Source organism: Camponotus floridanus, unplaced genomic scaffold, assembly GCF_003227725.1.
Source record: "Camponotus floridanus strain SB8 unplaced genomic scaffold, Cflo_v7.5 scaffold34, whole genome shotgun sequence".
Taxonomy (NCBI): Eukaryota; Metazoa; Arthropoda; class Insecta; order Hymenoptera; family Formicidae; genus Camponotus; species Camponotus floridanus.
In genome coordinates this window covers 1,740,171-1,757,270 of record NW_020229481.1, presented here as the reverse complement: position 1 = coordinate 1,757,270, position 17,100 = coordinate 1,740,171, and the positions used below count along the sequence as shown (strand labels likewise).

Here is a 17,100-nt window from a genome sequence, read left to right as displayed (position 1 = left end):
CATTCCTACCGCCGCGTGATTTGCCATCATTGGTGAGACAAAAGCAGAACGATAGATTATCGGCTCTTGTCTAACTCTCATGTCCATCTCATGTGAATAGTTCGGATATGAACCATAGCTCGGACATGAACCATAGCTCAGATACGAACCATGTATTATTATCGACTGTAATGGAGACTGTAGTTGACGTCCACTTTATCAGGCGGCGCATTAGGACAATGTGCCCGTTAAAGCGAGGTGGCCGCTCTCATGGTGCGGTCCCATGATACGGAACGTATGCGCAATGCGGAATTGGCGGAACGCTCGTGATTGGTTTAACCTGTTTTACGTCTGTTCCGCCGATTTCTATCCGCAAGTTTCTATTTTATACACATTTTGTGCGGAACTTCGAAATTGTGTGTATGATGAAAAATGTCGAAACAGCAGATATCCGTAAGAATATTATTAAAAAATATTTTAAATAAGAGTGTAACAAGGAATGGTCCAACTAATGCTAATAATGCGTCAAATAATTGAGGTGCCATTCTAAAATAATCCATATATTTTTCTGTGTCTTCGATCAGCATTTCCTTTACAAGATTCTCACTTGCTCCTTGTTGGAATCTTCTTTCTAAGCTGAATATAGGTCGCATCCAATATTTTCGTCGTTTTTTAATATTTTCATTTCTTTTTATAATTATATACAATGAATATAATTTTATAATCTTACGGCGTAATTCATTCTTTTTAAATATACACCAACTTTGTTTTAATTTACTTAACAATCCACAAATAATAATAAACAATTTTTCAGAATCCATATTCAATATTAAGTTGTTGTCAGTTTTGAAAGTTATATATGAAATTCATGAATTTTTTGACATATATGTGTGAATCCGATCCGCATAAATTTGTATTTCCTATGTCCCATGCAGCGGAAAATACGGAAGCGTAATTTGCGCGAGCCAATAATGTACGCTGTTCCGATATAGACAACAAAAAAATCTATGGGAAAGAATCTTGTGATTGGCCAACACCAATTGCGCTTCCGCGTTTTCCGCTCCATGGGACATAAGAAAATATATTTCAACGGAACACAATTGACGGAATGTCTGTGATTGGACGAACTTTGTTCCGCCAATTCCGCATTGCGCATACGTTCCGTATCATGGGACCGCACCATCAGGTTTCTCTCTGCTATATGTCTATGGCCGCGGACATTGGCCGCCTCTATTACCTTTATTACAATAAAATGTCGAAAATAATAGTATCGGAGTAAAAAAATTTTTTAACAAATAATGGCGAATTTTACCGAAGATTTATTTGACGTTTTTGATGAGCATGGCGATGATGTGGAAATACCGGACATTTCGAAGTAAGTGAACGGTTAATCTTTATTGTTAAAAGCAACCTCATGGCTGCAAATTATTTATTCTAACCAAATTTGTAGGAAAATCGAATCGGATGCGGGAATAAAGCGACAGCTTGACACTGAAGATGATAAGTCGTTTGTTAAGAAATTACGACATGATCCTATTCTGGATGACATTAAGTATGGCTCTTGATTTTATATTCTTGAATTCATTATTTTAATAAATGAAATCATTATTTTGAACTTTTTAATACAAATTAATCCAGAGGATAAAGTTTATATAAATGTTAAGAGTATTCAACTATATAAAGTTATGCATTAAAAAACTGCATAGACAGACATAAGCATAGATAAACTTACATAAAAGAAATTAATTTATATATATGTATAATGATATACAGCATGTGCCACCTAGAAGTGGCCACCCCCTTTTATCTTTTAAACTAAAAGAGATAGACCATAACAAATATATGTGAAATTAAATGGCTTGAACTGAACTTTATTGTGAATGTAGTGATTAATTACAAAATTTATCTGTATTGAAGAACGCAGAGATATGCATAATTTTTTTATAATGTAGATATTTTCATATAATAAAAGTTGTAGCACTATTTGAAATGAATATAACGATGTATGATTTAATGTAAATATTTTATTAAATATATTATATGAGATTTTCCAGCTTGAAATATCGCGGGCGACATCCATCATTTCATTTTCGGCCCTGTGATATAGCCAACTTCTGACTCGTGCATTAGAGATTGACGTATGTCATGTTGTCATTTAATCATGATACTCAGTCAGAAGTTGGCTATATCGCAGGGCCGAAAATGAAATGGTGGACGCCCGTGATATTTCAAACCGGAAAATCTCATATAATATGTAAAATATTTACATTAAATCATACATCGTTATATTCCTTTCAAACAACGCTATAACTTTTATCATATCAAAATATCTACATTATTATAAAAAAATTATACATATCTCTGCGTTCTTCAATACAGATAAATTTTGTAATTAATCACTATACTCAATAAAGTTCAATTCAAGCCATTTAATTTCACATATATTTGTTATGGTCTATCTCTTTTAGTTTAAAAGATAAAAGGGGGTGGCCACTTCTAGGTGGGACACGCTGTATATATATATATATATATATATAAAATTATATATACAATTTATATTTTTGATATTGCATATATTATTTTTAAAAATTAAAGTAAATATAATACAGATACATATATATAATTTTATAATTTTGTTTAATTATATTTATTTAATAATATGATATAAAATTACAGAGGTGAAATTATAATATACAATTATGTTAAACTAAATCAAAAGGAAATGGGGATTATGTTAAACATTATTATTATTATTAAACATTATTATTATTAAACATTATTTTTTAGTCTAGAGGATATGATATGTCGAATAAAAGTACATAATATAGAGACTATGGAATCTTGTATGCACGAGGTTGCTATTCCACCTGAGCAAGAATATGTACCCTTAGAACATAAACAGGGTAAACCAGCCAAAGAATATAAATTTATACTCGATCCATTCCAAAAAGAAGCAATTTTATGCATTGAGAATAATCAGTCAGTTCTTGTTTCCGCTCATACTTCAGCTGGTAAAACTGTTGTAGCCGAGTAAGTATCTCATATTTTATTTTCAAAGAATGTCAGCAATTTTTTCCAATGGCTTTCTCATTTCATCATCTAATGATCATTCAGGTATGCAATAGCATGTTCACTTAAGGATAAGCAGAGGGTGATATACACAACTCCAATTAAAGCATTAAGTAATCAGAAGTATAGAGAATTTCATGAGGAATTTAAAGATGTTGGTCTGGTAACAGGTGATGTTACTATAAATCCAACAGCTAGTGTATTAATTATGACTACCGAAATTTTACGTAATATGCTGTACAGAGGCTCAGAGGTTTGTTTTATTTTTAAAACTATAAAAATGCAAAGTGTTCTATCGCATCACAAAATTAGGCAGCAAAATTAGATTAACTTTTATTCTAATAATTTAATTTTTTACCATGAAATTGATACAAAGCTTACACAGTACATTTACTAATATAAGATTCAAAGTATCTCTTTTGTCAATTTAATTTCTTAATTTCAAGAAAGAGTTTAGAGTATTGAACAGATTATTTGAAGTTAGTAGAATAAGTGTAAGAAATAATCCAATAGTCATTTATTTGCTTATTTGAAGAAAATCAAATTTTTATATAAATTAAATTTCGAATTTTATAAATTAAATATATATAATTTATTTATTTTTTGTATAATTAATTTATTTTTTATTTAATTATCAATTCTATATATAATTAATGCTCTATATTAATCCCAATTTTATGCAGAGTATGAATTAACTATTAATGTAATAATGATTATATAACTTGTGTTACACTATAGGAAATTATAATTTTGTAATATTCCATTTTATTGCTTTTATGTAATTAATATATATGAAAGTATAGTAATGTAAAAGTATAGTAATGTAAAAGTAATATAAAAAGTAATATTAGTATAGATAAATATTAGTTTATATATATATATATATACATATATATATATATATATATTATAATATTATAATATTAGTATATATAAATATTATTTTATATAATTATAGTATAACAATGTTTTTTCTTTTTTAAATATTACATAAGAAAAATATATTAAATGCATACACACATTATATATATATATATATATATATATATATATATATTTAATATATTTTTCTATATATTTTTCTATATATTTTCCTATATATTTTTGTATAGGTAATGCGTGAAGTTGGTTGGGTAATCTTTGATGAAATTCATTACATGCGCGATAAAGAAAGAGGCGTGGTGTGGGAGGAGACGCTTATATTGTTGCCGGATAATGTACATTATGTATTTCTTTCTGCTACCATACCGAATGCACGACAATTTGCAGAGTGGGTGGCACATTTGCATAATCAGCCTTGCCATGTGGTCTCTACGGATTACAGACCTACTCCTTTACAACATTACATATTTCCAGTTGGTGGTGATGGAATTCATCTGGTCAGTGATAATTTTTGAAAATGTACCTATTTAAAAGTTTGATAAAAACCAGAAACACATCCATCTATTACATTTATTTATTATAAAACAGGTTGTAGATGAAACTGGTCAATTTAAAGAAGAAAATTTTAACAGAGCTATGGCCTGTCTGCAGAATATAGGTGATGCGGCTAAAGGTGACACAAAAGGACGTAAAGGTGGCTTGCGCGCTACTAATAGTGGACAAACAAATATCTTCAAAATGGTAAAAATGATCATGGAGAGAAATTTTGCCCCCGTGATAATCTTTAGTTTTTCAAAGAAAGACTGTGAAGTTTATGCAATGCAAATGGCCAAACTAGATTTGAACACATTAGAAGAAAAAAAATTAGTGGATGAGGTTTTCAATAATGCGATAGATGTCCTTAATGATGAGGACAAAAAGTTACCGCAAGTTACGAACTTGCTGCCACTTTTACGGCGTGGAATAGGTATTCATCATGGTGGACTCTTGCCAATTTTGAAGGAGACAGTCGAGATATTATTCGGCGAAGGTTTGATCAAAGCGCTTTTTGCCACTGAAACATTCGCAATGGGTTTAAACATGCCTGCACGAACAGTTTTGTTTACGGCACCCCGTAAATTCGATGGTAAGGACTTCCGTTGGATCACATCAGGTGAATATATTCAAATGTCCGGCCGTGCGGGCAGGCGAGGTCTAGACGACAAAGGAATTGTAATATTAATGATAGACGAACAAGTTAGTCCAGTTATCGGTAAAGCTATTGTTCAAGGAAAACCAGATCCAATAAATTCTGCATTTCATCTGACCTATAACATGGTGCTTAATCTTCTTCGAGTGGAAGAGATTAATCCAGAATACATGTTAGAAAGAAGCTTCTTCCAATTTCAAAATCAAGCTGGTATTCCAGCTTTGTATAATAGTAAGTCGTTATTCGCTAACATTGTAATAGTTTAAAAGCCGTGAAAATTAATTGCCTTTGTTATACTTTTTTACAGAAGTAAAGGAATTATACACTACCTACAATACCGTGAATGTTGAGAGATATGATGAGATTTCTTCTTATCATAATATACGCGAACAACTCGATCGTTTGAGCGGAGAGTTTCGATCATTTTTAACGCAACCAGAATATTTGGTTCCATTTTTACAACCCGGAAGACTAGTAAAAGTGTATATTTATTTATTACGTGTATTTCCGCCATTTTGAATAGAATTTTTAATTTTTTTTATGGATATTGTAGGTGAGAAATGAATTTGAAACATTCGATTGGGGTATTATAGTAAACTTTAAAAAGAAAAATCAGAAAAATCCAGTAAAAGATAAGACTATTATTATCATTGATATTTTACTTCACATATCGAAAGATTCCAAAGAAGGCAATCCAATTCCATGTCGCGAAGGAGAAGAAGGTGAAATGGAAGTAGTTCCTGTTTCACATAATTTAATTTCTCAAATCAGTTCACTCAGATTATATTATCCAAAAGACCTCAGACCATCTGATAATAGAAAGAGTGTATTGAAAACAATACGAGAAGTAAAGAAAAGATTCCCAGATGGTCCACCATTACTCAATCCTATTACAGATATGCACATAGAGGATCAAAGTTTTAAAGATATTGTTAAAAAAATTGAAGCATTAGAAAAAAGATTATATGCACATTCTTTGCATAAAGTAAGTGATAAATACATATATAGAAAAATATACATACATACATACATATACATACATGCATACATACATACATATATATATATATATATATAAACATAATTAAATGTTTTTCCATTAAGTACTTTTCGATATGTAATTTTTAATTGCAAATTACATATTTGTTCTTCGAAACAACTATATTTTTTCTTTACACCAATTGATTCCTCTCATTATTTTGTACATAAAAGTATTAAGGTAAGATAATCGAAAAATGAATATTTTACTAGATATTATATATATATTTTATGTAAAATTAAGATATTATTTCAAGTCTTATAACTCGAAAAGTACTTAATGAAAAAACATTTAATTATAGTGTTTTGGAAAGCTCTCGTGATAAGCTACAAGAATATGTAATGAGAAAATATAGGTTTCATTTAAGAAATTGGAGGTGACCTTCAAATAACTCTTCAAGGTCAAACCAATGGTACCATCTTATGTCCCCCCCGAAACCATACAACTTTTGTCCGAAACATTTTTGTTTGATGGGCTTAGTTTTTGAGATATTTTACTGTCCAAGTTAAAATGGAACACCCTGTATATATATATATATATATATATATATATATATATATATATATATATATATACACACACACATATATATATAAGTATATATATAGAGAAAAGTGGTAAATTGAAATACAAAATATTGTACAGTATAATTTTAAATTTTTAACATCTCCTATACACTTTCCATAACAAAAAAAATTCCATAACATATCTGTATATATATTTTTACATAAAAAACTTTCAAAGCTTACGTTTTGCTTATTATGCAACATATTTTAATTGTTTAATATTATGTAATATTCTTTTCATTTATAATCAATTTGATTTTGTAATATTTATAGGATCAGAATGTAAATGTATTATATGAACAATTTTTACACAAGGAGGAATTGGCTGTACAGCTTAAACAATCCAAGGAAGAATTTAAGCAGGCTAAGTCTATACTTCAGATGAATGAACTTAAATGTAGAAAGCGTGTTTTAAGAAGGATGGCATATTGCACATCGGCGGATATTATAGAATTGAAAGGACGTGTAGCTTGCGAATTGAACGGTGCCGACGAGCTATTAATGACAGAGATGATCTTCAATGGTCTTTTCAATGCTTTAAGTGTACCGCAAATGGTGGCATTGATAAGTTGTTTTGTATGTGATGAAAAGTCGAACGAAATGCCTAAAAGCACAGAGGAATTAAGCGGTCCACTCAGACAGATGCAAGATTTGGCTCGTAGAATAGCAAAGGTTTCAACAGAGGCCAACTTGGAATTAGACGAGGATGCATATGTCGATAGATTTAAACCATATTTAATGGACGTTATATATGCTTGGTGCAAAGGCGCAACATTCTTACAAATTTGTAAAATGACAGATATATTTGAAGGTAACGTATCTTGTTGTGTTGAGGCAATAATAAACTCAAACCTCACTTTATCTTTCTGTATTGATACATATAAAATATATTTTAGGATCTATTATTAGATGCATGCGTCGTTTAGAAGAAGTGCTTCGACAACTATGTCAAGCTGCAAAAGGTATTGGAAATACAGATTTGGAAAATAAATTTAGTGAAGCAATCAAACTTATAAAACGTGATATTGTGTTTGCGGCGTCCTTATATTTATAATGTAACAAAAAAACTAGTGTCACAAAATAATAATTTGTGTTTTTCTTCTTCATTACACGCGCACGGAACACATACAACATTTTTGTTTGAAACATTTTTTTTTACTAACACACCGTTTTTGAGATATTTGAGCGTATTATTTAAAATGGGACACCCTGTGTGTATGTGTATACACACACACTTTGAATGGGGCCATCAGATGGTGGCAATGATTCGGACCTTGAAGAGTCATTTGAAGGTAACGTGAAGATCACCATCAATTTCTTATATAAATGGAACCCCCCTATTTTTTATTGCATACTCTTGTAAGTTTATCTCGAGGGCTTTCCAAAACACTATAATAAAATATCCCCTCAAGTACTTTTTGAGTTATAAGGCTTGAAATCATTTCTTAATTATACATAAACCGTAAAAATCTTGTAAAATATTCATTTTTCGATTATTTTACCTTATAATACTCCCAGATAGCAAAACATATGCATTCTGAACTCATATTGTATTCATATTTCTTACAAACATGATAACAAAAATAGACAGATGCAGGCTCATATGCTACTCAAAACGCGGATATGTTGTGATATTTTTAAAATTTTGCAAAAGGATGACATTATGCGTACATAAATGATACTCAAATTAATATTGTATATTATATGTTATATAAAGTTCAGAAAATAACAACATTGTATGTTTGTATTTATTGCAGTGCTATGAGCTCACGAAAATAATATAATATTTTTGGGACATATTAGCTATACAAGAAATATATAAATACTATTGACATATTAGTAGAATATGCGTTCTCAACAGTTTGGAAAATATAATCATATAAAATTAAATATATGAAATATTATTATTAATATTTTAATAAATATTATTAATGCACATTAATTATTGAAAATTTTTAATATTTATAAAAATATTATTTCATATTTAAAAATAATGTTTCTCTTTTTTGCTTAATTGTTTAGACTGAAAACATAAATGTCACGGAAATCATTTGCTTGAGCTCCATAACATACAATAATGAAAATGCTGAACGTACATAACTTATAATACATAATAGATAATTGTTGCAGTCAACATGTGATTATCATGAATTAATGAAATAACGTTAATATCTCTCATTTACTCACATTTTTTCATCATATGTATGTAACTTGTGCTCATAATACCATGAATTAATGAAATAACGTTAATATCTCTCATTAACTCACATTTTTTCATCATATGTATGTAACTTGTGCTCATAATACCTATCATCATAATATGTTTGCAAGACATACAACACATTTCAATCAATATCAGAAGATCATGACGTGATAAAATCTGATCATCAGGCATTGCTATCTGAGCTTTTATTTACAAAATAATGAGAGGAATCAATTGGTGTAAAAAAAACACAGTTATTTTTAAGAAAAACTATATAATTGTTAATTGCAAATTACATATTTTTTCTTCGAAACAACTATGTGTTTTCTTTACACCAATTGATTCCTTTCATTATTTTGTACATAAAATTATTAAGGTAAGATAACATTTTTGAAAAATGAATATTTTACAAAATATTTTATGGTTTATGTAAAATTAAGAAATGATTTTACCTTATAACTCAAAAAGTGCTTGAGGGAAAAATATTTTATTATAGTGTTGTGGAAAGCTCTCGAGGTAAGGTACAAGAATATGCAATGAAAAATAGGGGGTTTCATTTAAAAAATTCAAGTTGACCTTGCCCTGACTTTGGCGACGCCACTCAATGTCAAATGGATATTACAGTTAAATACATCTTTTTAATCCTTACAACTTTTGTCTAAAGTATTTTGTTCTAAAATGCATTCGAGCTATACGAGATATTCGACTGTATCCAGACTTTTGGTCCACCCTATATATAGGGTGTCCTAGAGGGTGTCCTTAAGGAATCAGACGTTAATAGCAGATTCCTGAGATCATTTGGATTCGAAAATTCTAATATCAAAATGTTGAGGAGGACTTCATAAAAATGTTCAAATTACTGACTACTGTCGCATCGAAGACGTAATCGTGCTCACTGCAAAATCCTATTTTTTATTTTATATTGATCCTTCTATCGATATTGATATTATCTGTATATGCGGGCCCCTTGATGCGTTATGTTTCTGAGCATAGGACAATGTAACGCACCATTTGGTAATATTTAATCTTTTGTAGTGCCGAAACTACATCCTTCCTCAATATTTTGGTATTAAGATTTTCATTTCCAAATGATCTCAGGAATCACCATTAATGGCTGATTCCGAGACACTCTGTGCGTGCGCGCGCGCACGCGCGCGTGTGTGTGTGTGTGTGTCCCTCGCCGCGCATCATCTGAACCATGCTATAGCTGGAACGGTTGAGCGCTTCTCTCATTCGTCCGATTTCAATAATTAATATTTTGATTATTATTACAAAAATCGTTACATGGAATAGGATTTCTTTATTTAATTTACTATGCTCTACCTCCTCACAAGTGCGTGAGCTCATGCTCAGAGACACTCTGTATATTTATATATACATATACATATATATATATATATATATATATATATATATATATATATATATATATAAAGATTCCAATGTATTATCTCCATTACTTAATTGCGAACATTTGTAATAAAAAAGCATAACTCTCATTTAAAATTGATCAGAATCCGATTTATTCTTGGGAATTTAAAGTATATAATATATGTATGTATGGAAAACTTTCTTTTTTTTTATGAAATAACATTACATTTGTTATATATGACTCCATTGTTCGGGAAAAGTTCAGCGTAAAAATGCAATACATATTTGCAAGATAAACAAGATTCTATAATTTGCTGTTTCTATCTCGAAATTGTTAAATAAATACATTTTTGTAGAATATTTGCGACACTTAATTTCTATATTTAAATTTAATTATAATGTATTATATATTTATCGTTCTTCTAAAATTACCGTCTCCTGTGGGCAGAATTTTAATTCCATCAAGGTAAGTTTTGAGTCCATCGATGTTAACTGAATCAAATACATAAATATGTTAATATATTATTACATTATAAATATTTTAAATAATATTTTATAAAAGAATTTTTATGAGAAATTTCAACTTATATACAAAGAATACAATCTAAAACAAATTACAAAGAAATATCTACATAATAAGAACTTAAATGCTTACATCATCTACTTACATCCCTTCGAGGCCAACTAGACAGAAGTTTATATTCCTCTGTAGGATAACCCTCCACAATAAGAAAATTAAAGAGTGTTTGTAATGGCGTGTCCGGTTGAAATTTACGTTCTAGAAATTTCCCAGCTGGAAGCCGTACTCTTACTTTCATTACACCATCGCCCGCTCCCTGTTGCGGTTCAGGTGGTAAACTGGATTCTACAGCTTGTCTGTGAGCTTCTTTCCTCGCTTCTTCTGCTAACCTTTCGTTTTCAGCCTGTTCTTTCTTCTTCTTCTCGAGTTCTTCTTGCATCTGTTTTGCTTCTTCTTTTGCTCTTGAAATATATTACAAATACAGTTATTATTCAATGTAAATTATCTTTATGTAGTATTATGCAAATATATGTACAAGGTATTTCACATAAACTGTTATATTTTCATCAAAACCTGATGTCTTAAACAAAATTTATAGCGCTTTAAGAAGGAAAAAAGTTAACAATCTTGAATTTCAATTAAAGTGAAAATGGACTTAGTTTTTTTGAGGACTCGATTTGTATAAACATATTGTTGTGGTTTTATTTAAAAATTATATTCACATGATTAACTTGAAAAATTGACCTAGTAGTATATATTATATAAGAATTGATTCGTTATCACAACGTCTTTACTATTATTTAGATAAAAATCTAGCTCTATAAAAGATCTGGTGATTTTGCCAAACAATTCTTCTTAGATTAACATAGCTGACCTACTCTTATATCGTAATGTATTAACAGCAATCACACCATTCATATTTGACATTGTAATAAAATTGTGATTAATTGTGATATTGTAATCAAATTGATATTTTAATAAAATGATCGTAATATTTTAATAAAATGATCGTAATATTTTAATAAAATGATCGTAATATTTTAATAAAAGTATTTCCAGATCTATGTTTATATAGCATTTTTTAAAATTTCTATTTAAAGAATATACTGACACGATTTAACTTTGAAATTGTACAATAAAACTTGAATTTTTTTTATTTACCTATCAGCTGCCAAACTTTCTTGATATGCCCTGTCTTGTTCTTGTTTAACTCTTTCTCTAGCCTGCCGTTCTTCTTCAACGCCAATATCAGCTCGTCTTTGTTCCTATATTTCAAGAAGAATAGTAATTGTATAAAATTTCTATTTATATATTCATGATGTTTTGGAATAAAGTAATATACTTCATATATATATATATATATATATATATATATATATATATATGTAGTAGTATATATATATATGAAGAGTATATATATATATATATATATATATATATATATATATATATATACTCTTAAGAGATAACAATATTGCTCAACAGTATATAAAATAACTGTACTTCGTACTTGAAATATGTCGACGGCTTGTACCAAATTCGTTAATAACTCGTTAACTCCCACATTGCCATGTACAATAGTAAATATCTCTGTATTAGATCTAGATCTCATAATAATCATTAAAACTGGCAAGGTATCAACATCTATGCTTGACACAGCTAACGAGCCAATAGTACCAAGGGTTTGAGTTACAGAATATAGAAATCTAAGAATTAAACGAGATTTAATGATTGCTCAATAAATTCACACAGCTACATTTTTTATATACATTATATTATCTATATAAATTATACCTTTCTTTATTAGATTCATATGTGATATCCCAACCCCATACTATGAAATTTGCTGAGAGAAGTTGAAGCACAGTTTCAAAGCCTAATAATTGAGTACAAAAAACGTTCGCTAGTACACTATTATCGTGATGCAAATATACTGCTAATAATTTTCTCTACAACATAAGAAATATTTTGCTTTCAGATATTATAATAAAAATATTATATTTTTGTAGCACAAAATCAAGACAAACCTCTTTTGCTGGTTTCAAACATGATTCCTTTAGAGCATCTTCGAATGTACCAGCAAAAAATTCCGGATGTGCTGGCCCATATCGTTTTTCGAATTGCTCCGCAAAATGTAATGTGCCCATCACCTCATCAACTACATTTTCTGGCACTTTTTATAAAAAAAAAATCTCATTTATTGTTTTACCAATATTAGATAAAACATCATATCACTTAAATAAAACAAAGTAGTTTTCATATATTTCAATATACACTCACTGAGACGCTCTACTTTAGTGGACTTAACATCATCTATGAAAATATCATCTTCGACAGTAAACGTTTCAGGAACATCTTCAAATTCTTCCACATCCTCTGGTTCATCTATGGAACTATCGCTGTCAATCAAATCTATAACCTTCTAAACACAGAGAGGAAGAGAAAGAGAAAGAGAGAGAGAGAGAGACAATTATAATTTTTTATATATAAATTTATTGTTATAAAAAGAGAGACTCTTTATTCTTAACAAGATATTACCTTTTTTTCTTCTTTTACAGGAAGTTTTCCAACGGATAAATCATGTTCTGGGTAACAAATTCCACTTTGTGCTAATATTACATTATCATCCTTCAATGAACTAGGCCAACCTTTCCATTGCTGATTTCGTACAGGTACGTCTATTAATGAGTAGATGTCTGTCTTCACTTCTAATATAGTACGTGTACCAGGAAATTTCAAATTGTATGTTTTATTATGTACTTCATCTTTTACATTCAAAGTATAAGTTTGAATCATACGATCTGACAGGTTTATCCTTAAATAAAAAAAAAAAATAAAAAATGTAGGTTTATTATTATAATAATTACAAAATTGCATTGAAGTAAAATTTTACTACTTACGTCTCATGAGACAAATCACCATCTTGTGATAACGATGACAGGTACAATGTATTTTCTCTAGGCAGATCTAATGTTTGCAATATTGTATTCGATGTTTGAGGTTCCTTTTTCCATCCACGAAGATGTTGTTGACAAGGTGCTATATTTGTTTTATACCATATAAATTGCTTAAGATCTTCTAAAAAATATAATTCAATAATTAGTAATTCTTTACTTGTGGTAATCTTTAAATGTCAATATATGATCTACATATGATCCATACTTACTCAAAGTAGATAATTCAGACAAATTTATTTTATAAACATTATCAAGATAGTTAATGTGGAATGTAAGTGTTCTATTTCTCATGCAACTTTTAGGTCTACTTGTTCCAGGTTTTGCGCTTTCTACTATATCTGCTTTTGTTCCTATCTTTTTTGAGTTTTGAGCAGTTTGTTGCTTTGACGAAGATGAATGTGGTGTTATTTTAATTTCCTCTACCATTTCTATATCTGAAGTCATTTCAGATGGTAACTGTTGCGTACCTTGGGGCATAGCTTTATTTATTGCAGCCTATGTGAAAAAAAATATATATCTTAATATATGAAACTAATGACTACAATTTCATGATTTTGTTACATTATCTACCAGAAGATCCCAGTTTGTTTCTTCCAGATATAGAATAGCTTCTCCGAAATCATCGATTCCAGTGCAAGCCTACAAATGTGATATAAAATTTATGACAATTTATTTTAACAATAGACAACTTTTATAAAAATAATATAGTAAGGAAATTGGCAAAAGTCAATTGGTAAAGTCATTTGGCAATGTTTGTAAATTTATAACTCAAAAGACAAAAGTAAAAAACAAAAGTCGATTGTAAAAAGCATTATATTTTTTTCAGATTCAAGTACTTGTGATTATTCCCCAAAAAAAATGACGGAAATAACGAGGAGAGAGAAGAAGAAGAGAGGGAAAAAAAGGAGGAGAGAGAGAAAAAGAGAGAGAAGAAGAGAAGGAGGCAGGAAAAGAGAGAGAGAGGAGAGAGAGAGAGAGAAAGAAAGAAACTTATTTCAAACAACCAATTATCACAATGTCATTGAAACGCAACCATAACCTAACAACGCATTTATGCGTTGTGTGCGGAAAATCAGCTGTGGTTTACCTGAAAGTCAGCTAGTATCGCATCTCGATTTTCAGCCATCGCCAATGAAATTAAGATGTGAAAATAATGCAGGACAATCTCGTGCGAGGGAATGAATGAGAGAAAGTTGCCTCCTTTGTTATGTTAAAACTATTGCAAATACGAATAATGGTGAGCCATTGACGTCTTAAAGCAAGACTACAAAATTTCCATATAGGATACGCAGCGTCACATCACACTATAATATAATCGAGTACAATGCAATAGCACACCTATATCAGTACCTTCAATGTTGAAGCAAAACTGTCTATGGTCATGCGCGAGCTAAGCAAGCAAACCATAGACGTATAAAGAAACATATAGAGATAAACACATATCTAGATCGAATTTTGAAAAATATAGAGACTCTCTAATCAGAAGGTTTGTTCTTTATTAAGCCTTCGCTACAATAAAGCCAGCGGCACACGGTGGTGCTATTTTATCTACCGGATTACTAAATGGATCTGCATGCTTGCTACTGTGTCGGCAACACTGATGGCATAGCTGCTGAGGTTTAGTGCGTTCGAAAATATGTTTGATCGGTATTGGGAAAAAATGTAAAGTTGACAGTATTGAAAACCCCTAGTGCTGCGTTTTGTTTCTCCCACTGGGATCATTAGAATTGTATTGTACCGTACACTCCGCGACAACGATTCGTTCCGTGGTCTCTCTCGCGGAGCAAGTCTAACCAATCAGTCACTGCCACGCTGCCAGCTGATTGGTCACTTCTACGCTTCCCTTGCCTCGAGAGAAAGGGGCCACGGAACGAATCATTGTCGCGCAGTGTACATACAATATATGAAAATGTTGCAATTACACTAATTATTATTATGAAACAATATATTTTACTCGAAAACATCATTTTTGAATCTTCGAGTAGTTCTTCTTCAGATAATGATGATAATAATGAAGAATTACAAAATATTTTATTCGAAATAGAGGTAATAACAATAGAGGTAAAAGAAAAATAGTATCAAAAATAACAGATAATTTGGAAAATGTTGTTACCAGATAGTAGCAAATTTTTTACTTGAGATATTAAAAGAGGTAAATAAGTAGTTAAATATATTTTATAATAATATGTTTAATAACATCACATATATTAGTATTAATACGAACGTGTGTTTTATATTAATAATGCTATAATTATAATAAAGTGACATAATTTACCTCAAATGTGATTTAAATTCAATATTTGTATATCTGGTAACAACATTTTCCAAATAATAATCTGTTATTTTTGGTACTATTTTCCTTTCACCTCTATTTTCGAATAAAATATTTTATAATTCTTCATTGTTATCATCACTATCTGAAGAAGAACTACTCGAAGATTCAAAAATGATGTTTTCGAGTAAAATATATTGTTTCATAATAATAATTAGTGTAATTGCAACACTTTCATATATTGTACTTTCATACGATACAATACAATCCTAATGATCCCAGTGGGAGAAACGAAACGCAGCATTGGGAGTTTTCAATACTGCCAACTTTATCTTTTTTCCCAACACCGACCAAACATATTTTCGAACGCACTAATTTTTGAACGCACTAGTGTGTTCCAAAATAGTTATATTTACTGGCAGTAAATCCGGGGCAGTTGGCAGCAGTGAAAATTACTGGTGCTGCGTTTTCATTTTACTGCCAGTAAAGTGCCAGTAAAGTCAATAAAAGATGTGTGCAAAAAAAGCATTTATTCTCCAATGTAAAAGCATTTATTCTTTTAGATTAACGTAGAAAAAATAAAAAGATTAGTAAAATGGAAGAATATATTTTACTCGAAAATATGAAAAAAATAATGCAAAAAGGAGATCTGTAAATACTTATATTAATTTTAAAAAACAGTTTATAATCGTATTGAAAAAAAATAATTTATATTGTATTTTATATGTGTTTTACAAATATATTTTACAAATAACTACAATAAAATAGAAATATTGACTCTTTTTCATAGAAAAAAGAGAAAGGGAAAAAAATCATAGGTTAGAATAATAGATTTGTTCTCTTATAATTATGATAACATTCACTCATGTTTATGAATTACACATAAATTACGTAAGTAATGTATTTGATATAAGAGTATTTAATAAATATTTATGGTATATAATCCTACACTTCTTTTTTTAATTAAATTGTATTATCTTGTATTTAATCACTTTTTACTGGATTACACTAACTTTTACTGGCATTTTACTGGCAGTAAAATAAAAACGCAGC

General features: G+C 29.7%; 2 protein-coding genes across 4 annotated transcripts; one reads left to right on the top strand and one right to left on the bottom strand.

Moving 5' to 3' along the window:
• Nucleotides 1–1,159: 1,159 nt before the first annotated feature.
• On the top strand, nt 1,160–7,783 carry LOC105258686 (exosome RNA helicase MTR4). Its single transcript, XM_011270109.3, has 10 exons — nt 1,160–1,354; nt 1,430–1,531; nt 2,767–3,009; nt 3,094–3,301; nt 4,161–4,427; nt 4,519–5,350; nt 5,427–5,599; nt 5,673–6,104; nt 6,998–7,535; nt 7,621–7,783. The coding sequence occupies exons 1-10, from the start codon at nt 1,278–1,280 to the stop codon at nt 7,776–7,778; spliced, it is 3,030 nt and encodes a 1,009-aa protein (XP_011268411.1). The 5' UTR covers nt 1,160–1,277; the 3' UTR covers nt 7,779–7,783.
• A 2,643-nt stretch (nt 7,784–10,426) lies between these two features.
• On the bottom strand, nt 10,427–15,168 carry LOC105258687 (FAS-associated factor 1). Of its 3 annotated transcripts, none has more exons than XM_025410679.1 (12): nt 14,863–15,168; nt 14,346–14,414; nt 13,985–14,270; nt 13,719–13,896; nt 13,357–13,633; nt 13,099–13,240; nt 12,846–12,991; nt 12,613–12,767; nt 12,329–12,524; nt 11,980–12,083; nt 10,954–11,279; nt 10,427–10,790 (listed from the first exon to the last, which is right to left on the bottom strand). In XM_025410679.1, the coding sequence occupies exons 1-11, from the start codon at nt 14,899–14,901 to the stop codon at nt 10,955–10,957; spliced, it is 1,917 nt and encodes a 638-aa protein (XP_025266464.1). In that variant the 5' UTR covers nt 14,902–15,168; the 3' UTR covers nt 10,427–10,790; nt 10,954. The 3 variants fall into 3 exon arrangements, with proteins under 3 accessions (XP_025266464.1, XP_011268412.2, XP_025266463.1); XM_011270110.3 differs by having other exon boundaries at nt 10,967–11,279; nt 14,863–15,167; XM_025410678.1 differs by having other exon boundaries at nt 10,967–11,279; nt 13,099–13,237; nt 14,863–15,167.
• Between the last annotated feature and the right edge of the window lie 1,932 nt (nt 15,169–17,100).

Bases quoted from the DNA above. Each gene is read 5' to 3' on its own strand.
- LOC105258686 (XM_011270109.3), top strand. From the start codon at position 1,278: ATGGCGAATTTTACCGAAGATTTATTTGACGTTTTTGATGAGCATGGC. The intron at 3,010-3,093 runs GTAAGTATCTCA...ATGATCATTCAG, and splicing joins GGTAAAACTGTTGTAGCCGA to GTATGCAATAGCATGTTCAC. The intron at 5,351-5,426 runs GTAAGTCGTTAT...ACTTTTTTACAG, and splicing joins TATTCCAGCTTTGTATAATA to AAGTAAAGGAATTATACACT.
- LOC105258687 (XM_011270110.3), bottom strand. From the start codon at position 14,901: ATGGCTGAAAATCGAGATGCGATACTAGCTGACTTTCAG. The intron at 14,415-14,862 runs GTAAACCACAGC...TCACATTTGTAG, and splicing joins CGATACTAGCTGACTTTCAG to GCTTGCACTGGAATCGATGA. The intron at 12,084-12,328 runs GTACGAAGTACA...CTTGAAATATAG, and splicing joins AAGCCGTCGACATATTTCAA to GAACAAAGACGAGCTGATAT.